The sequence below is a fragment of the Syngnathus leptorhynchus genome, chromosome 3, assembly GCF_054491065.1.
Source record: "Syngnathus leptorhynchus isolate UIUO chromosome 3, UIUO_Slep, whole genome shotgun sequence".
NCBI lineage: Eukaryota > Metazoa > Chordata > Actinopteri > Syngnathiformes > Syngnathidae > Syngnathus > Syngnathus leptorhynchus.
The window spans coordinates 12,098,898-12,120,693 of NC_141197.1; the positions used below are offsets into that span (position 1 = coordinate 12,098,898).

The 21,796-nt window shown below is 40.7% G+C and overlaps 1 protein-coding gene across 1 annotated transcript in view; it reads right to left on the reverse strand.

Annotated features, from left to right (window-relative positions):
- Window positions 1–20,389, reverse strand: part of tcf12 (transcription factor 12) — a 49,407-nt gene extending 29,018 nt beyond the window's left edge. Inside the window, exons 1-6 of the mRNA XM_085907889.1 lie at window positions 20,237–20,389; window positions 18,533–18,621; window positions 18,263–18,335; window positions 14,484–14,557; window positions 10,658–10,760; window positions 684–745 (exon numbers count right to left, since the gene is read on the reverse strand). Coding sequence (XP_085764015.1) covers window positions 684–745; window positions 10,658–10,760; window positions 14,484–14,557; window positions 18,263–18,335; window positions 18,533–18,604 — 384 coding nt within the window. The 5' untranslated portion in view covers window positions 18,605–18,621; window positions 20,237–20,389. The remainder of the gene's footprint in view (window positions 1–683; window positions 746–10,657; window positions 10,761–14,483; window positions 14,558–18,262; window positions 18,336–18,532; window positions 18,622–20,236) is intronic.
- Between the last annotated feature and the right edge of the window lie 1,407 nt (window positions 20,390–21,796).

Here is a 21,796-nt window from a genome sequence, read left to right on the forward strand (position 1 = left end):
TGTCAAAGTCACAAAACATTAAACATGCTCCTTGCAAAATGTAGGTCATCAAAACTATTGGACATGGTGCCAAAAATGTAATCCAAAAGGAACAAACTGGCTGTGCAAAATGACAAGCTGTCACTGATGTCACATCACTGACCCATTTGTGCTCTTGGCTTTGTTCAATGATATTGAACCATTGCCTCGACACAGTCTGCTCTCACTCTTGCGGGGAGAAAAAAATCGCTAAAGAAGACTCGAAGACTGATCCGAGTCCATGCAATACATTTCAATTAAGTCAGAGTTATACATATTTTCGACTTCAATGAATCTGTTTACAAACATAAGTGATAGATGTTAACAAATTAATATGTAATGGAAGTGAGGTGCACCTGAGGCTGACAGGCAGAGGCGAATGAACAAGGCAGTACAAATCAATCCACGGCAGGACTTCTTTTGAAGCATGAAAAGTCATTAGCTATGTCAGGCAAGTGGCAATTGGCCATGTGGCAAGTAGATCAATGATGTAATTCAATTATTTGGATTATAAGCCTGGCTAACACCAGCTGAATTGTTACATGTGTAAAGTAGGCTAAAAAAAAATCAACCAGGCCTAGTCTATAACATACATACATACATGTATATGTATAAATAAGAAAAACTAAAGAAGTGTTGATTAGTTTTCCCAGTATGGAACTCACCTGACAGCCGGATGCTCCAGTTTCTCTTCCAAAGCCATGTAACGCAGCTCTCTCTGATTTGGCTGAAAAAGAAGGTTGATGGTTATCTTCTGTGACACAACTATGAGGCAAACACGGTTATGAACTGATCAAATGCACAATAAAAAGGGGGCTGGAAATGTTTAGGAATATTCGAGAATAAAAGAGTGACGCATTAGCGCTGCAGCAAAGTGAGTAGGTCAAAGCATAACGGAATGTTTGCACCCTCAATAGCTACGATAAACATGAGCAGCTATAGTATCGATCAGATCCATGTTCAATGATTAATATTGTATCAATGCTCATAAATCTAGCAAACACGGCATCTAATTTTAAAGGGAGAAATAAAGCAAACACAAAGAAGCACATTAATCATACAATCTTAACTCAGCAGTTTTAGTCCCCCGGAAAAACAAAAGCTACGTTAGCTCCTACGTGGGGAAGATGAATAACTTTAATCGTGTGATATATAACACAGTATTTGCCAGAAGTCCAAATACTACAAGGCAGCACAGGTTCAGTGTGAAATTCTGTTTACGTCACAGTACAGGTGATTACTTTGGTGAGCTAAAAACTTGCATCGCCGGAATGTTTTGTTCCACAATGATGGATCTGAAGTGAACATTGCATCACAAGCACAGTTGAGCAGAGGCTAATGCATCATCCGAGCAGTTCTACGGGAAAAAAATGTTACCATGTGCAGACTGGACTACATCTCTGAACACTATGAGAGCTGAGTCTATCGGGGAAGATGGTTTATCTCGCAAAGCCGCTTCTCTTGTAACAACAATACGGTAGGATTCCAAGCCATCACTCTGGAAAAAGGATTAAGTTGTCGGATACTACCACCTTGCGCTATCGCTGGAGGAAGATGAACTATCTCCTTTCGCCGAACTTTTATTTAATGATATCCTCTCAGCAAATATCTGAGGATTCTTTAGCTGGATTTTCCATCATTGCACAAAATGTCCACAGAGGTTGAAAGTAAAGAGTAAAATATTCATTGGCAGCACATGTTTGGGTGTCTGATGTGAATAATTGATGCCGGGCGCTGCAGTTTTAGGTCTTTCAAACACCCACTCGGATCATACAACAGGACGTGTTGCCAAATCCACTCACGAAGCAATAACACCTAAACGTAGTGTAAACGCAGGTCAGGGAATCAGGGAAATGCAGACCTGACATGCTTCCATAAATATTTACAGCAATGATGCTGTCACAGTGTTTACTGATGATGTAGCACAGCTTGCGCTAATCATTAGCCTGTAGGGCTGATGATCTAGTTTTGATAAACAATAGACAAATTGCCGCCCGAAGTAGAGTTTAAATCTCCTGGTTGTATGGGGGGGGGGGGTCTACATACTTGGAATTATTTGTGGGTCTGTGGCCACTTGTGTATGAATGTGCCAAATTTCATTACATGTTGGCCCTCATCAGAGAGTGACGCTATTCTCCATGATTTGAAAATATAATTCATTTGAGGATCCAAAATGTTCACAAATCCAATAAGTTAGAATGAATGAGACAATGGAGATGAACTTTCATCAAGTAATGACTTTTGTCTAAATAAGCGAGTGAAATAGTTTTGGGGCTTGATACAAGATTTTCTAAATCCAACAAAGCTCATGACATTGTGATTGAGTAATCTTCTACGATAGTGTTTTTGGTGTAAAAATGTATTTGTGCAGATAACAAGATGAAGCGCTGCTAAACATGAGTGGGAGACAAAATCACAATACATAAGAGGATAACAATCAGAGACAAAACTAAAGCGGTGGACATGGCAGCACATTTTTAACATTGCACCCTTCCTCCCCCAATGCGTGACAAATCAGCTGCAAGGGGAGAAGGATGGAACGGGACCAAGTGGCAGAGTGCCGGCAAATTAATCCACCATGCCACGTATAGAGGTCACAGATTAACAGATCTCTTAGCTCTGACCTTTTTATCTTATCTTGAATCTTTTCGCTCCACTCCACTAATTTATATGGATTTGACTTCCTATATTGAACTAATCTGCCCTCTGTGAGCAAAATTACAAAAAAAAAAACAGGGAAAGTTTGTACTTCTTTAGCTACATTTTTATGAAAACATGTCAGATATTTTCACCAGCAAAACTTTCAACAGTAACAATTTAATACAGAACAAGAACTCATTAGACAAATGAAAATTTCATCTCAAAATAGTCGGCAAAGATACAAGTCAAAATAATACTTATACAAGTGGCGTGGAACGATTATGAAAGCAATAAAAAAAAAAATGTTCTGACTGTGACTTTCTTCATATTTCGATGTTTGACAGTGGGCCAGCCATAACATATTATAAACCAGGAGACCATCACCACAATAACATTGCCCCGAGTTATTTTGACAATTATGATTTTAAATAATCTCTTCAAATTATCAGAATGTATTGAACCCCTGTTTCAAGAACAGTCACATGGTCCCCATGCAAATAAATCTGACAATGTGTGGGAGGGAGCAAAGAGGGAGGGGGAGAGCATTGTACATGCAAACAACAGGCTTTTTTGCATGTTTTGCTACACGAGATGATTCAGAGGTTGTCGCGTGTTAAGCGTCAGTACACGAACCACCGCAACGCCCCGCTGCCCACATTGTTTTGAGCAACCGGAGCTGCCTTGGTTGCTGGGAACAACATCTAGCCTTAAGACTTCAAAGAAGCTGAGATTAAATGACTGCTTTTAGCCAATTGCTGCGCTCCACTTTAATGAAATGACTTTAAGATGTGATTAATCAACAATCAGCTCCATACAGTCAACAGAATACGTCATGATTAATGGATGATGGCTATACCAATCCCTAATAGCATTATTTACCAGTGGGTTCACTGTCGCTCAGCTTGAGAGTCATTATTATGTGAGCAGATAAACAAAACCAATGGGGGAAAAAACACAAGAAAGTAATGGCCTTAATAATTGCACAGTCGTAGCAACGTTATTTGTCTCCCACAGTGTGTACGCAGGATGGCGTCATCTGAGCGATGGAGTCGGTGCCCAGTCCAAAAGCTAAATATAGCACTTTATGTTGCAGCTCAACTATTGTTTCCACAGACCTCAGAAGATTTTTCCTCAAGGTTTGAGACTATTGCTGATTTTTTTTTTGTGTGTGTGTGTTGACTACAGGCTGCTGTCATGAGTCTTTTATCAAAAGCGGCTTGGGTTTGTCATGTGTTCGAGCCAAAGGCAAAGCAAATGTTCACCTCACATTATTGTCACATTTCACACCGTCTCCAGTGAAGATGAGAAAAATGTTGATCGTGAAATTGGAACGCCATATATAAATAGAACTCACAATGTCAGTGCATGTACTTGTTAGTATCGATCTGGCGGAAGACTTTTTGGGACAATATAGTATATTTAAAAACAGGATTTGAAACTTGCAGTTGTTTTTTCAAATGAAACAACCTGAAAACCGAGTGCGGCGAAAAATAAAACTGAATTAGGTGATGGAAAGTCAAAGCCGACCAATCTTTCAGTGAACTTATCGATCTGATTGCTGCACCGCAGAAGAGTGTGGCATTCTATTGAGCCACACATATTTTGATAACACTCGAGGTAGTGACCTTAGAGTCTCCAGGGATCAATTCAAAACCTTCACCACAAAAACAAGCAATTAGAGAGCATGCTTCAGTACCCGTGAGATACATTCCAAGATACATTTTTATTTTTCCATCCAGCGAGTGAGTCGATTTTCCTTGCTCTAAGGTAACAAACATATAGTGCGGGATGGGAAAATGTTGATGTCGAAACAAAATTAGCTTAACACACACCAGCTCAAATGCTTCTTTCCCAGTTCTCACCTTTGCTGTTGCTATCCAATGTGTTAAGGTTATAGTTTCCATTTTAAAGCACTCTAAATATTCACACACATGAAATCATCATCATCAGAATGCTAATTATTGCTTCTAATAGCTATCGTGATAATTTGTCCCATGACATTTTATTGGCTTCTCTGATATTTTAACAATTAATTTGATGCCGGCTTACTGTCAAGACGAGAAAGCTGCAAAGGAAGAGCCCAATGGGATTAATAGAATTGTCTCAACTGATGTGAATGTAATTGAAATTTACAACTCATGAAAACACTGTGAAACCACCCGAGTCGAATTGCCCTAAAGTAATACAATTTGGAGTTTTATGTTTTGGAGACAACACAGGGGTATAAATGATGGAATAGAAAACATGAGGACACAATACAGAAATAGGAATTGAACTTAGTGATGTCACAACGTGAGGAGCCACCCCCGTATCGCCCCTGTTGAGTAAACACATGCCCAGTTTCTCAGAGAAGCGCTCTCTGTAACTTGACTTGACTTGTGAATCAAATAAATTATCAAAAGTTTCCACATACCCTTTGCAACTCATTGCTGTTTGGTCCGTTAAATTAGTTTTATAATTTGAGGTAATTTTGTTCTACTTTGTGAGTGGTCACTGAATCAGTCGAGAATACAGCAATGGCAGGGTTTTAGTGAACCAGGCGTCTTACGAAAACAGCCACCAAAATAATTCATTTCATTAGAAATTATTCCAAAGCTAATATATAATCATATTTATGCCTACAACTAACAGTTGAAAGTTTAAAATAGCACAATCAGTGCGTATTATCATTTCCAAGACAAAGCCTTAGCTCTGAGCATTGATGTATGAAACATGAAATGATTTCCTCGGCTATCTTCGGTAAAATTGTGTTAGGTGGATGTTGCGTCCCAGTCACCTTACCTTTGAAATAGCCCTTTTGTTTACTTCCATTAGAAGTTTTTGTCATGTCCCTATGTACAAAGCTTTTTGAGGCTTCTACCAGCTCTGTTAGATAGTAAATGAAAGCTGACTGGATTAAAGGTTAGGTCAACGTGGACATGCAAGCGAACGAGACGAGGTTGGGTACAATCAAATCAGCTTCCTGGAATCCAGCCCGGCATTGGAAATACGTGCAGGACTGAAAATGAGGAGCTCACAATTCAGAGGAAACATAGTCTCAACATTAATTTCTGCATACTGCCTTGTCAGTGGTGACTTCAACACAGCAAGAGCAAATGTTAATGAGTTCTAATTTGCATTTTTCCCCCTTTGTTGAAATGCCACTGATTATTAGGTAGCGTGATGATAAATACCTCCACTCATGCAGCTTGATGTGTAATTAGCCATTAGGTAGAATAACTAGATCCATTTAAGAAAAAGGATCAGGATTAAGAGAAATCAAGCCTGGGGGAATGCAAGAATGAAAAGGAAAATAACAAGGGCGGTTTCATTAGCGTCCAATAATCAACACGGATGGCATCTCGTAATTGTATTGCATTAACCTTTTCGTGACTGCTCGATGCATGACACCAGCAATCACAGTTTTTTATCTGTCTTGAGAGGTAGTGGAAACGAATCTAGCCACTTTTTTTTGGTGGTGCTTAAGTGATTCAAAGACCTAATGTGCAAATCATCGTTATTCGTCATTTCACTGCTCTAAAAATAACACATTAAGCTTGGGGGTAGAAAAGATTATCTCCACTGCTAATAAAGGTATTCCTGCTGCTAGGGCAAAGGAAAAACGGTTTACGTCCTTTGAAAAAAAAAAATCAATTTCTCTTACATACGTGGATTTCCTGATAGTATTTAGCCCACGCCCAGATTGTCTGATGCCAAAGCTTGGTCAATTTAATTTTTTTTCTGAAACGTTAAAAAGAAAAAAGGCAAGATGAAGGAGGAGGGCGGGGGGTGGTGGATATTTTCATGTGGCCTTTGCCTTTTTTCCCAAGCCCCGCTATTCTCCCGCCTGTGCTTCTTATTCGCAAATGAGGGGGAAAAAAAATGCATTACTGCGGACCAGATGGGAACATTCCACATGACCAAACCAATCAATCACATCGGTGGGACGCAGGTGGGACACAGCCGTGCAGCAACACACCATTTCACAGTCTATCGGGCACAAACACATGGTCACCAATCAATGGCACCCCTGAGGACCCACGAGGAGGGGTGCTTCTCCAAAGCCGCACAGGTTCACGGCTGATGACTTCATAATCACACATCCATTCTCTTAAGAGGAGTGAGGCGATGCACTCCCTAATAACGTCTCCCGCCATGCGAACACCAACACTGTAATGGATGCCACTAACATGTTCCCCTGCATCCCTTTATCAGCTGTCTAAGGGAAACAGTGCACATTTAACAAGCTGAGAAAATTTCTCCCAGCTGGATATTACAATCCAGTCGGCATGAAACATCGAGTATGTGTCGATGTTTGGTATCGGACGGCAAAACAACACAGAACTGAGGTGAAGAGTGATACACACATGGCTTTGGAATGCCGTCCCAGCTTTGAGCACAAGGGATGCATTTCAAGAAAACCGTTAAACAAAAACATATTAGGGTGGGAAAAGCAAGGACAATAAATCGCGTGCCACTTGCTTTAAATATATCCAAACGCAACTTCCAGTTTGAATGCTAACATTCTGTTACAGATTTGGGTGACAGTGCAGTTTCGATAAATTTTCGTGACCAATTTAGAATCCCTGACTAACTGGAGACAAGTCGAAAATGTCAAGAGAATTTTGTAAATTGTAATGCATTATACTAATTAAATTAGTAGGCAACTGTGGTTTAATTACCGTTATTTTATTCATGATGATTGTGAACTGGTATGGCAAAATATAGCCGTCTAGTGTCTAAATATAGTGCTCAGCGCAGCATGTCTGCCATGTTGGCGGAGTGTATTTCTGCAGGTGTTTGGAGCCTGAATTGTGAACCCATGCAGGTGCAGCACTGGCGCTGTTCTGCCTGGACCAATGACACATTGGGAACAAAATATAGCACTTTGGTACTTTTTTTTGGGGGGGGGGTTCTTAATCTATTAATTTCCCATGGGAACAGCGAATTCAAAATCAAAAAAATATTCTGGAGTGATAAGAATTACCATGAAGCTGTGACCTCTGCAGCTGATTCCTAGAGACTCATTAAGTCATCATATCTTGGTCAAATCTCAGTTATTTCCACTATAAAGACGCAGCCCCTCCTCCCCGAAGGCCTATTGAGCCTACAGCTGATCCTCTGCAGCTGGCCCGCCTCCCCAGTCAACTATTGGGGGCCGGGGCCCGAGGAAGGAAAGGCCGGGTAAGGCCAAGATGGGCCAAGAGAGGCACAAGGGTGGGGAACGTGAGAGATGTGGGCGGCATAGGGATGGAGGGAAAAAAAAGGATTTGCGCTCTTTCAGCTCGTCTTCAGCTCTTCATGCTCCACTGACCTCGGTAATAGATAAGCACACCCTGCAGCTCAGCATAATGACCGGCTCCATCCTCTAAACTGTACTGCACCGCATGGCCTCGTCCTCCGTTTGCAACACCCTGTTCTTGTCATATCAACTGGAGATATATATGTGCATTTTGAGCTTGTCACTTCAAATCAATCATTCACGCAAAATCAAGGTTTAAAACAGGTTCACGGAGGAAGCCATACAGGGAAGGTAAGTAAATGTGGATGCTGTTTGTGTTTAAGTGAAGAGTTCCGCCACAAAAGTCATCATTTTAACAAAATACTCACTCATTCGCTGGCTGCCTATGATGGCATCATTTACTCTCTCTGAAAAAGTAGTTGTACACTTACCTTAATTCAAAATGCATAATACTTGAAAATTTGGGAGTTGTCTGTGTGAAGAAAATTGTTTTCTTGCCTTGTCTGGTTCTGTGATTAAATGATCTTTGAAAGAACCTTTCAAAACAGGTTAGCAGATTTCCCCCCCCTCCAAATCAGCCTTTTAATGCTTCATATGTATCGGTTCCAAACTAGGAACCAGAAATAAAATCTAAAAACTCATTCATCATTGCAACCACCAATTGTATGTATGCAGTGGTCATGTCATCTACAGCACAGCTCAGACCCTCTCAGGTAGTCACGCTGCGTTATCATGTGGATGTGTGATTCATGTTCCTATTTGTGTGTGTTGATGACGGCATTCAGATGATTAGTTAGTATGCAAAGCCAAAGCTGCATGTGTAATATGGAAGAAGCACACCAGGGGGTACGTGACTATAAATTTACAACTCAGCAGTTGTGTCATGCCTATAAAGCATATGGACTGAAGGATTTAATGCAAAGTCGTAGTGAGGATGAAGCTGAACTCTGAATGTTTGAGAGGTGTTGCTAACAACACGTGCTGGATTTAAATCAACCATGTCTCAAAACAATCCACCTTTGGAACATTGACATTTTTCCGTTCGGCTTCAAATTGTAATTGAATAGTCTTTTGTCCTCGTTGTCTTCATGTAGAACAATACCAGACAGAGACACGATTAAAGGACAATTAGGTCAGTCCATTAAGTTAATAATTACGAAACATTAAGCCACGGTGCAATATAGAACGGGGCAGAGTTCAGTTCCTTCAGTTGGAGCTCATTCCGTGTGGTAATTAGGCAGATAGCTTGATAGCAAACACTCCCAACATCCCACCAGACATCCCTCATCCAGAAAAAAAATCGTATTAGGTAATTACACCTCACTATTTCTTGTCGGGGATATGAACTCGCTATCCCTGTGGATAATTAGGGCTGCTGAATGTGGGGGAAGAATAAGGTAATAAAGATGTCATGGTGGGACAAAAGGAATCATAAATAACATTCTAAAAAAGGATAGTTTGAAATAAATAAGAACTCCTCAAACGTGTCATCTTTAAAGCCAACCTTATTAGAACTTGTAATCCAGATATATCGTATGTAGCGTCTAAGAGAACGCTGACGTAATTGTGAATTGAATATGACACCATCTGATGTTAGTCAGATGGTGTCACATAGCAAAACACACTGATGAAAGTCTCGTCATTTGATTGCACTATAAACATGAGCAATGTGATGTCCACCTGTCTGTCAGGCAGCGTGCAGTGCATGACGTCAAGGTTAGTAAGCGAATTGCGCCACAAGTGGCCTTTTCGTACATGACAACTACGTGACATAGTTCTTAAGCGGTTACTTTCATTGGAGTTCAGCTCGAAAACAACACTCTTCCAGTACAATAAGAGATAGAGAATCTCCTCTAATCTCAGTAAGATGCAGTTTTATGATTCAATTTTCACAGAGGATAAAATATATAAGCCTGTTAGTATTGTGTTCTTGTCTGTCCATAGTCTTTGCTGCACTTTGTTCAAATATCCGTTGCTTGCAGTGTCAGAATGATGCTAGTTTTAGTCTGTCTATGAAGTTTTGCATTGTGTGTTAGCATTAGGCTTGGTTACATTCTAGCAGGATGTAATTATTATTTATTATTTCATTATATTGCTAGTTTATTCAGTTCATTTACTGGTTTTGGTGGCCTTAGAATAATGGAGCAGCAATGCCGCTAACTTTGCAGATCTATTAAAATGACCTGCAATAAAAAAATAAATAAATCAAACTATTCATAAAATGATCCTCGATTTATAATCCATTTTTTATTCAGGCAAAGTTCGCTATCAATGATATTTATGGACAAATGATTAGTTTGTCATAAAAAATGGAAATATGTGGCTGCGACGGAATTGATCCGATTAAGAGAACAAGATTAAAATCAAGCAACAGTAAATAGTCTAGACCAGATTTCGATTATGAGTAGGTGCAATGGTCTTGTTTAACAACATCCTCCACCCAGCTGACAATGTAAATTGCTTAGGGAGGTGATGATGGTCAGGAGAGCTTCTTATGATGGAAAGCTATACTGATGGTGTGACTTGTAGCCTGGGGGAGGGTCATCGCAGGAGGCGGAAAAGGGACTTGCAGTAACGGGAAGGGGATTAACAGAGGGAATAAAGACAGCAGGAGAGTGGAAAGAAAAATATCCCAGTAGCATGGAAAGTCACTCACTACTGCTGCCTCCAGATGAATGATGTGCCCCAGCATCATCAAGAACTTTTTTTCTTTAACACAATGTCTGTCCTCTACCAAAGGGCATGATAGGAGTGAGCAGAAGAGAATCATTTACTCACCCATTATGTTGGCGTTCATAAAAGGTGTCGGGGACAATCCTTCATGGGACACTAATCGACTGTCACTCAAATGATCGCCATAATGAGGGCTGTCTGTGAAACCCTGAGGGAAGAGAGCACAATATTAAGCACAATATTGGGAAACTTCCCTAATTGAGTCCTGTGACATACGCTTAATGAGTAGGCGGAGACCTCTATTACAAAATCAGTTGTGTATACCCTTTTTTAATTTGAAACGCTGTAAAATGCATCTTCTTGGTCTGGTGTGACTTATCGTCAAGCATCAAACCTTAAACTGGGGTGTTGGGTTGAATTAATATAACTTTTTCTATTTGAAAATATAATTCAAAGTATCCGAGTGTTGTTTATGTGGGGGAAAAAAAATATCGGAAAGATGCAATCCGACATCATTCACAGGAACCCGTAGGTTCAAAAAAATAGGTTTTTCCCTCCAGCAGCTTAACAGTACCTTTTCATGACAGTCATCTGCTTCAGAGGCTTAGGTCTAAATATCGTCCACAGCATGGTTTTTGAAAACTCGAGGTCCCAAGTAATAAAAGACACTCGCTGTTACTGTCCTAATCCCAAATCCTTATGTGCTTCAGTCAAACACAACTCCATGAGCAGCATTAGCTACCACCGGGGAGATCGCAAACAGCAGTTGGCTTGCATTTCTAGACTTATTTTGGTCAACTCATACCCTTTGAATCCAATATAGAGAGAAAAAAAAAATCTTATTATCCATCTTTTTTGAGGCGGGAGAGGATGGTGATGGAGGAATTTCAAAGGCGGCAGAGGGTTGCTCTGTGTGGAGGGAATCCTATGAGATTCCCTATTGTGCTGCTGCCAGGCCGCACACACTGTTAATCACACCATGAACAGCCTCAATGACAACAAAAGCCTTGTGAGAAGAACAAGCAAACATACATACACGCTCACCCGCTCACAGATTTACAGGCAACGACTAACGTGAGTTGCCTTTCCTCTCAACTGCAGCAGAACCAGAAAAAGACGTCAAACTGTAGACATAATTCAATCAAAAGAAAACAAGAAAGTGCTTGCTGGTAATGGGCAATTTAATCAGTCCTGTCCATGTGGTCTTTGACTGCCAGTGTGAAGCAGGAAAAGACTAGCAGGGCTGCTCGAGAAGGGAAGGAAAAAGGAGGTGGGAGGGATAATGGTCAGTCTTGTGTTTGCTCGCCCGGAACTGTTACATCGTCAATCACAGGAACCTTCATCAAACACTAGCGGCCCGCGTCCATGGAAGACGCTAACACATGCTGTCATCGCTGCCACGGGGCACTCGGAGCACTAGTGGCTAAATAACTGTCAGATTATTGTCGCAGGAGGCCGTCCGTAGCTCTAAATCCCAACCGTATTTTAAAAGTCCTCTCTTGACGCTACATCCCAGGTGATTGTGTGACCGCAGTTTGGGAGGCGAGGATGCGCTCATGATGGATGCGTACGAGGTCCAGTATCAAGTCGGAGCAAGGCACCGGGGGGGGCGAAGAGGCGGTGTCGTGCAGCAGAGGCGGCAAAGTCTCGGCTGTCAGAGCGGCAGCCCACAGCCGCAGCTGCCAGGATACAGCGGCTGGCCGGGAGCCAAGGTCAGCGCGACAGGACTGGGGACCGTTCACAGTCGACTGATCACATACACTCGTGGCTCTGCGGCTCAAACGAGTGCAGAGGAGGGCTGAATTTGCTTTGTGGCAAACAAAACACAAGACGGCTTGGCTGTCCAAGGCATTAAGTTGGGAGAGACGTTGATGGATTCAGTCTTGGGGAGTTGGAAACGCTCGTATCCTTTCCCCCCCCCCAAATAATATTGCTTTGATGGGTATAATAACTTAATAGTAACAACATACGGTAAACCCTAAGTTTACTATTAACAGCTTTGTGTTGTTTTTGGTGGAACTTTTCCTCAGCTATTTGCTGGAAAACTCACCTATCCATTTTCCTTTTTTCCCCAATGCTCTTTTTGCAACGCGTCAAAATGCCACAAGATGGCGACAAAGCCCTGGCTAACAGGAAATTGGTAAATGGTGTCACAGAAGCATGTTAACAGTGTTACACCAAAAGACATTGGTATGTTAGGGGAGTTTGTGGGGTTCATCAGTGGAAATGACATTTTCTCAATCCATTTTTATCAAATCAAACCTCTGAAAACCATTTATTTTCAGGGTAATTTTGGAAAAGGACTTTGAAATGACATAAAAGATTTTTGCTCCATACAGAGCTACAAGTCACTTGTCCACTAGGTTTACATATAGTATACAATAATCCGATGAGATCCAATAAAAGAGAGTGAAACGTGTTTGCAATATTTCAGTTACCTTACGTGACAATTTCGGAATATATTCCATACTTTCTTGAATTGTATGAGGATTTTATTAGATTGTGAAACCTGTATGTAATGATCAGAGAATACATATACTGAAGCCGCTTGAGACTTAAATAACAATTCACGTGTCATAATTCTTCCCGGGCTATGTAAAACAATTCACTATCAGTGTCAACTGCCTATGCAGCTGTGTGTGCACACGCACGTGTGTGTATGTGTGCATCTTCTGATGGAGTAAACAGCTGTCTGCTGGCTGATGCTGCGCCTTGCAATGTCACAAATATATTCATTTATATGCACCTGGAGCAAATATATCCCAAGCGACTCTGTCTTACAATTCAAATCAAGCTGCCAGCGTTACCATTGCCTGTAGATGTTCATTCGGGAAGGGCACGGAGCAATAAACAAAGCACGGCGGACCGAGTGGTGCTGACATTTAACTGAATTCTGATGGAAAGTGACAGGAGATTGACATTAAATGAAATTCATACAGGACATGGAGAACGACCAATGTGTGAGGGGCAAACAAACAGGGTGAGTGGTTCACACATCTCACTTCAATATAGCTGTATGCTTTTATGAAGCCCTGCATGCACACTTTAACCGGAGGCTCACAAGCACACAATTAAAGACGGTCCAGGAACGCCCAGGAGATATGTATATCGTGCTGGATTTAGCCGAGGGCTAGAACAAGTCGGCAACAATATTTGAAGACCCTGCAAAGACGATTCAGATATTTGTTTCTAATGATGCAATATACATAGATATTTGAAGCGCTCCCTGAGCCGTCACTTCATTGTCTCGGGCATTTTCTCATGGTCTCACCAACTGTGGGAGGGACCTCGTAGAGAACTCAGTGGGGACTGTGTACTTCAGAAAGTGGAAAGTCGTGTGCAACGTCACAAAGTTCCAACTCGACATAGTCCGAGTTGACCCAAAAGCTTGGTCTCTGCTACCAGTCTTCTTAAACTCTGTTCCCCTCTGGAGTTGGACGTGGTGAGAGCCAAGAGGCGCCGGGCAAGAGTGAGCATACCTGGGTTAAGTGCCAATATGTTGGGGTTCACTGCCTTCGGGTGGCCAGACAGTTGTTAGTGCCTACGTACCAAACAGCGGCGGTCCAAACATTTACTATGGCAGCATTTCACAAGTATGCTATGTCACAGCTGCCCTTTTTCAATACTGCACATTAGAGAAACTCTGGCAATAAAATACAACCACAAAAAACTCCTATAGAAGAAAATAAACAGACCTCTATAGTTTATAATACCCGATTCCTGTTTTTTTTTTTTTTTTGGGCAACTGAAGATATCTTAGGAGAGCAAGCAAGTATTAAAAGATATTCAGCAACTGTCGGAACATCAACCCGGTCTATGTCTATTACAGGTCATTCACTGGTCAATGTACCACCTCTGCATGATGACGGTTAGATGATGTGCTGTGGAGCAGAAAGGGCATTCGGAGCTGTTAAGGTATGGGTCTTCTTACCTTGGAGGGTTCGTACGAAGGACTGGAATCGCCACCTGGGGCCCAAGATGCTTGGTTGGTCCGCTCATCCATACCTGTCGGAGAAGAGCAAACACAACTCAGTCATTAAGTCAAGATGAGGCGTGAAGCCTAAATCCTGCACAGTGACAATCTGTGGTAGGGCTAAAAGTTTTTAGCATCATCTTAAGACAACGCAATTAAAAGATAAATGTAGATTTCTACATGAAACTGCAAAATTTGAATGAAAAGAAGCAACGACAATATGATAGGATACGAAATATGATACTATTTGACCCTTTTAACAGGATGTATTTACGTTTCACATTTAAATCTCCTATTCAGAATTACTTCCAAGCTAATGTTTGCACTTCAGTTCATATTGGGAATGCAACTACTACTGCAAAATCAGAGATTTCATTTATATCATAACATGAATCTCAGTCCATATCGCTCAGTCTCCATTTGAAATATTTAAGTCTCTCACAAAAATGAAAAAAATACATACAATATTAATATATAATAGAAATATTAGTATACCATTTCAAACATTTCTGACTAAAAAATTTATTTGTACAAACACTACTACACATTCTACATGTTTGTAAATGTTAGTGTACATAGTTAATATTGCACAGAAGAAAGAAAGAAAAGTTGAAATTCAATCTTTACCAAAAATTGTTCAGCCCGAGCCTGTGGCATGCTGTACTGAGTCTACGCTGCATGCACTGTCCAACTTTCATTGCTTCTCACATCTACTGATGCATCTGCGATACCAGAACAACAGTAACCCAGCCTCGGGTTTTGAGGCTCGTATTACTTTTTATTGTACTACAAAAACATGGCGCGATTGTCAAGGAACAAGCAGATGGCACAAAGAGAGAAAATGAGCGACGATAAAGGAGAGAATGTGGATATTTTGAGAGGCTTTGGCAATGACTGATCGCCTCATTCACCCATGCAGTGCGGCGACAGAGACATTCTAAGCTTCACATCAAGCCACATTGGGTAGTATCTCTTAGTGTGAAGCGGATCGTAAGGTGTCATAGGATGTCAAATATAAAAAAAATAAATAAATCAAGTGTCGACCACAAACAGTCAAACACTCAAACAAACCCCATTCAAAATGAAAGTAAACTTCTATGTTCAAACATATAAATACATAAAATCAATAACCCCTACCACATTTGCAGAGGTATCCCATCTGGCATATGCTGTATCTGATTTTTAAAAATTGAATTTGGATGATGCAGTCAGTAAAATATGTTTGATTCTTTGTGCTGCTTGTTGCGATATTGCACTCGCAGTAACGGCAGTTATTGATTGTCGCTGATGTTATTTGGAGCATTTGAAAAAAAAAAAGAATCCAATCTAATATGTTCAACTTTATCTTCAAATAGAAAAAGGCCTAATAAATGATTGATGTCGTAAAAAGTAACAATACCAAACACAAATTACGTCAAAGTGTAACTTAACTACATATTCGGTGCAGCTTGCTAGAGCGAAGAAATGGAGCCAATACACGAAGCCCCATAACAGAAATAAACCCCGAGGGTCGCAGTCTGGCTATATGATTGAATACTATTATATCAACTATTTTCAATTTCATATTTGCTTCCTTCTTCAAACCACCAAATAAGACATGATGGTGTGAAAGTAGTTCTTCTCTCACACAGTCTCAGCATCTTTACCAAGCCAACTTCACACTAGCCATTCATCAACAGCAACTATCCTGAAGAGTCAATGGCCCCGTAAACATGCATCATCAACAGAAGTGATGAATCTCTGTCAAAGGCCCTGGGAATATATTTTTTTCTTCCAATCCATCTTTCCGTGGCATGTCTTGCCGGTTATGCTCTGCCTCAATTATCCGGCTATGCCCGGCTGAGATGCAATAGTCCAAACTCTCATTCCAGCCAATTTCCACACCTCTGTCTGCACACTCCCTCGCCTTATGTCCACAATCACTTATGTAGGCGCTTCTTCCCTCTTTGAGGATCACAAACACAGGAGGACAAACTACTGGAGGCCGGCTGCGGGAGGGATGTAAACGTGCTTGGCCAGATATACTTTGGAGGTTCAGCACTTTATTTTGCCATCAGAATTTTCTGCAGGTAGCAAGCACTTTGACATTCAAGTTGGGCCAATAACGTTGGCATTGGTGAGATTAGGATTCTTAGAGGCAAAATCTTGAAAAGGTTTGATGATTTTTTTTTCATTTTATCTGCCAAACGGCTGTTTGTTAAGTGGGTGAATTTAAGAATTTTAAGAACTATATTCAAATTTTAGACTCTGTAAACAAATATAGAACGGCTCAGCCTCTAAATAACCAACAACGGGCCTAGCAATATGCTGTTGACTGTGTCAAACTTGCTAACTAATATTTAAGCTACTCTGCTGTACTTTAAGAAATATTTTTTTTTTATTTGATAGTATGCTTTTGTTAATTGGAAAGTGTCCACTAACTGAAAATCTACTGCACATAATTACTTTATATGAAATGTCGGAAAATCAATTTACAAAAGATCTCATAACGCTATTGCTCAAGTGTTCCTAATGTTGTGGCCAATGAGTGCACATGGGATGCTGAATCATCATGTTTCCGTCCACTAATGACAGGAGGGCACTGTGTAAAAGAAGTAAACAAGGACATGTAGAGAAAGAAAAAAAAGGACGAAGAAGAACAATCAAGTAAACACTACGAATGCCAGGTATCGATGTCGTAGTATCGCAGCATTTATTTTTTTTGCCTGAGAATAGCTACAGACCGAATTAAACGTGTATCTGAAGGCACCGCTGTACAGTATATTCATCTTGGCAACATAATCCTTACATTGCACATTTTCTCTCAGGAAGTCCAATTTTGAATGATCAAAATAAGATTAAGATATTCATCAATGATAAATTCCTGCTATTCCGTCTCCGGAAGGGAAATTTCTTTCTGAGCCTGTCATGTGGTACAGAGAAGAGGGAGAGCATATCTCTCTTGCTCAAACACGCACACACAGAAAAACACACACACACACACACACACATTCATACACAACATTCACATAGCTTGTAGCTCATTTCTTGTTGGACGATTCACCGTGTTGTGATGCAAGCGGCCGAGAGCTAGGAGGCTCGATGTAATCAAGGAATATTAACGCTTTGTTTGATGCTTTCTGAAAGTGAATCCTTTGGTCTCTTCTCTCTCAGTGAGTCGTTTCCAGTCTGGATCTTAACTTAAAATGGGGTATTTCTGTATGATTTTCATCTTTATTTGCTTTCATAAGGATGGATAAGGTGTTCAACAAAAAAAAAAAACATCCTCCCAATTCACTTCTTAATGGATGGACAGCTCTGCTCTCCCGCCTTTGTGTTTTTGTTCAGTTCCCCTCGATGTGTGTCTTTCATTTCGCCGATAACCGAGGACAACAAGGCTTTGTGGGCGCACACAAAACATGCTCTCAGAAAACATAATACTTGTTTTGTTGACTTTCTCTTCTGGCGTCACACAATAGATACGCTATGGTTTAATGTCCTGTCGCATTCACGGCGGGGAAGCGAAATCTGACCTCTGTTTATTCGAAACAAACCACCCACTAACTTGTTTGTCAGTTAAGGTGCTCCAAGACTGCAAGAGCTGTCATTTCTGGGGAACTGATGATTTGCTGTGCAGACATAAAACTGATTAACTAAAACACTACAGTGGAATTAGATTTTTTGACACACTGAAATGGAATGGAAAGATATTTAAGACACGTCGACGACATTTATTGCGCAACACTGGTGGGTCCTACCTGATGCACTAAACTGGCTGCTTCCAAGTGTCGTTGGCCTGTTCTTCCCTCCGTTGACGGGTGGAGAGAACATCTGTGAAAATGAATACGGACTAAATGAAACAGAAATCAACACGTATCCCAACCTTCCAAGTGCTGCGGTTTACGAGCCGGCTCGAAATCGGGGATCACAATCGTCAATGCGCGTTCATGAAAGAGCAAAGCTTCAAGTGCTACCAAACACCTCTGAGAGACCCGAACGGGAAAAAAACACTGGAAAGTGTCTCCTACCGCACTAAAATCCAGGAGGTCGCTCAATTCCTTGTCTGTTCCGAGAGCGGCAATCCGCTGCTGAGGATTCATCCTGGCGAGCTTAAGACCTGGAGGGAACACAGACAAACACGTTCCCGTCAGGTCACATCACTGTGGGATCGTTTTGTAAACCCACACATACTGTTCTTTTTTTCCATGCGCACGTAGTATGTTCCAAGTGGATTTTGGCATCTATTAATAATTTGTCTTCACCAAATTGTGAACCGTTGATTTGTTCTAAATGTATTATTAACTAATTGTTGATTTATTATTGCTAACACAACCAATGTTCACCTTAGAAAAGCATTATCCGAGAGGTATTATCCAAATTAGCACATATTTGGGTTTTTATGCTTGTCTACATGGCCTTTCAAAACTGCCAATAGTCGGCGTTTGAAAGGGTTATTGACTGCATGCTAACGTAGTCTCTGTCAGTTGGAGCCTGTTACATTTTTAGTAAATAATAATAATAATAGTACATTTATGAATGTATATATACATTTGAAATGTTACCTTGGTCTAGTCATCAAACATATCCTGTTGTGTTACAAAGTTCGGACATTTTCCGGTCATTTAAAGACGAAAAAAATAAAATCGAAACTTTTTTGGGTGCATTTCAGATCATTTGGAATGGGCATGTTTTTCTGGGAAAGGGATTGAAAAACTGTCAGCAAAAAGGTTCATCTGCATATTCGTGAATATGCAAAATCCACTGTGCATTACTTTGATTATGTTACTGCTATGAGCTTCCTCCATGACCCTTCAAAGATCAACAGGTACATGTTTTTGAGATCATGTGAGCATATGTGGTCAGAACAGACGCTTCTCAGGATTATTTCAAGCACCCTCTTTAACATTGTTATCACTGTACCATAAAAAAAATACACCAATATATGGCATGTTCAGTTTTTCTTGAATTACCTCAAATCCATATCCATATTCATGGGTCACATTAGATACGGAGTGTGAACAAACTTTGCAGCATCAGAAGAAAATAAATACATTTTCATGTGTATTTAGGGTCACTTTTGGAGTAGTCATCGAATGTCTGGGTAGAAGAATGACATTTGCGGTATTTTAATAGCTGTGTTGCACGGCACAATATGCATCCTCACCGCAGGGGGTAAAATTGAAGAAGCAAGAATACTAGTGCGTTATAAGTAATATACAGACATTTTATGCACATTCAAATGCATTCTTTGTGTTAATTAAGGGCAAGCCATGCAGGAGCAGCAGCAGCATCGCGTCCCTTGCATATTCTGATCATCAGACACTGCACGTTATTACAAACACACACGGACTGTAAGTTTAACACAGACTGTAGTTGTGTATTTAAGGCTTTTAGAAATGACAGCTATAAGGTTACAAGTGACATTGCTAAGTTGCTATCGCTAGCCGCAATTACAGTAAGACTTCACAGTTCACAAGGATTTGGAGCGAGCTAGCAGACTGCCAGAGCGCTTTTTTAAAAAAAAAAAAACATTAAGTAGAGAGAAAAACGCCTCCTGCCAGCAAGTGTCATGCCAATTCACGATTGAGCGAATATACATAAAGAGAAATAAACGAGCGACAATGTGAAATCTCAGCAGCAGAACACAAAATGCAATTACAGACCTCCTCTCAACTCTCAACTTCTTTCACAGGTCCGAACCCATTTCGCCCGAGTCCCCTCTGTTATCTTACCTTTTTTCCGAGTAAAATCCCGACTAGGGTGATCTGGTGGAGATTCGCTTTCTCTGTATGCCTCGCCACGCGTAAAGTGTGTCTTTAAACGGCAATAGCGGTGAGAAATATGCTCTATTTGTACCACTTAAGAGTTTCCCCTTAGGCAGACATTTTTGCTGTGCGAGTGCCTCAGCACCAAGATGACATGGGGTTAGTGTATCCCTCCGCCGCGCACAGCGACACGGTGCTCCCTCACAGCGGGAGATGCTGCTTCTTGAAGCGGGTGAGGACACGCTTCATCTTGGTTTAATCGCCTCCAACGCCTCGCTTGATCATCCCTGGGTCCTTCAATCATTCGTCGACCTCTGCGTCGTCAAACCCCTTGGTGGAGAGTAACGAAGTACAAATACTTAGTGTTATTATGTGCACGTGTTTTATGCATTTCTATTTGACTTGACTATTGTCTCCATACACTTAAAGACATACTTTCTCCTTTATACTTTGCCAAAATAGGCTCGTTACCTTTTTACCAACATCCACGGATGACTGCCCACTATGGAAAAAAAAAGTCAAATAATCCATGCACAATATACGGAAACATGCACTTGTGTAGTTACCCTAAAAAAATAAAGCGCAGTCTTGTTCAGAATCTCAAAAAGATCAGGATTGCCGATGTTTTCCCTTTTTCGTTCTCCCCTCTTGATGACCAATGTAAATATAGATAGAACAGAATCAATCGTTTTGTATAATTTTGTTCATGCCCTCCTTGTTGTTAAAGCTTTTTTTATTACCAATTTTGTTCATCCATGTGGAGGAAGAGAAAATCTGAGCTATATGAAATGATATTTTTCTTTTTTTCTTGTTTTCTTTGGGATTTTTTTGTTGGGATAGACGAGTACATCGGTACCGATGCTGATACCAGCCTCACAACAGAAAACTGTGTCAAGTCATATTTCTTATGGAAAAATGTACTGGTTAGTGGTTTAGACGGGCAAAATAAATACTAGATGAAGAAAGAAAGAAAGAAAGAAAGAAAGAAAGAAAGAAAGAAAGAAAGAAAGAAAGAAAGAAAGAAAGAAAGAAAGAAAGAAAGAAAGAAAGATGCCATTCCATCACAGTATTGGGAACAAATTAGGGTGCCACCGTTTAGACTTGTGTGAAATGTGAACAAAACATTTCTTTTTGCAGAACTTTTCAACAGAACGCTCTGTATTTATTGCATCAATGCTTCAAGTAGACCAAAACGTATAAAAAGCATTTTTGTTTTCTTTTTGCTCCAAATGAGTCACTCTGGTTCGTCGCAGGGCACGAAGTGTTTGGAACTACTTTTTCTTCCGCGCTGGCGAGGAACTAGACTCGAGGACTGCAGTGAAGTCAGTTTCATGTTTGCTTTGGCTGAAGGCTCCTCATTGGTGCTGATTAGTGCTATTCAGCGGTGGCAAAATATGCCCCATCTGTAGAAGTACACATTATTGTGTAAAAAACATTCTGGGAAAAGAGATGCCCTGAGATAGGAATTCATTTGTTCTGTGACAAAGCTGGCAACGCAAATGAAATGAAATAAACTGGAATGAATTC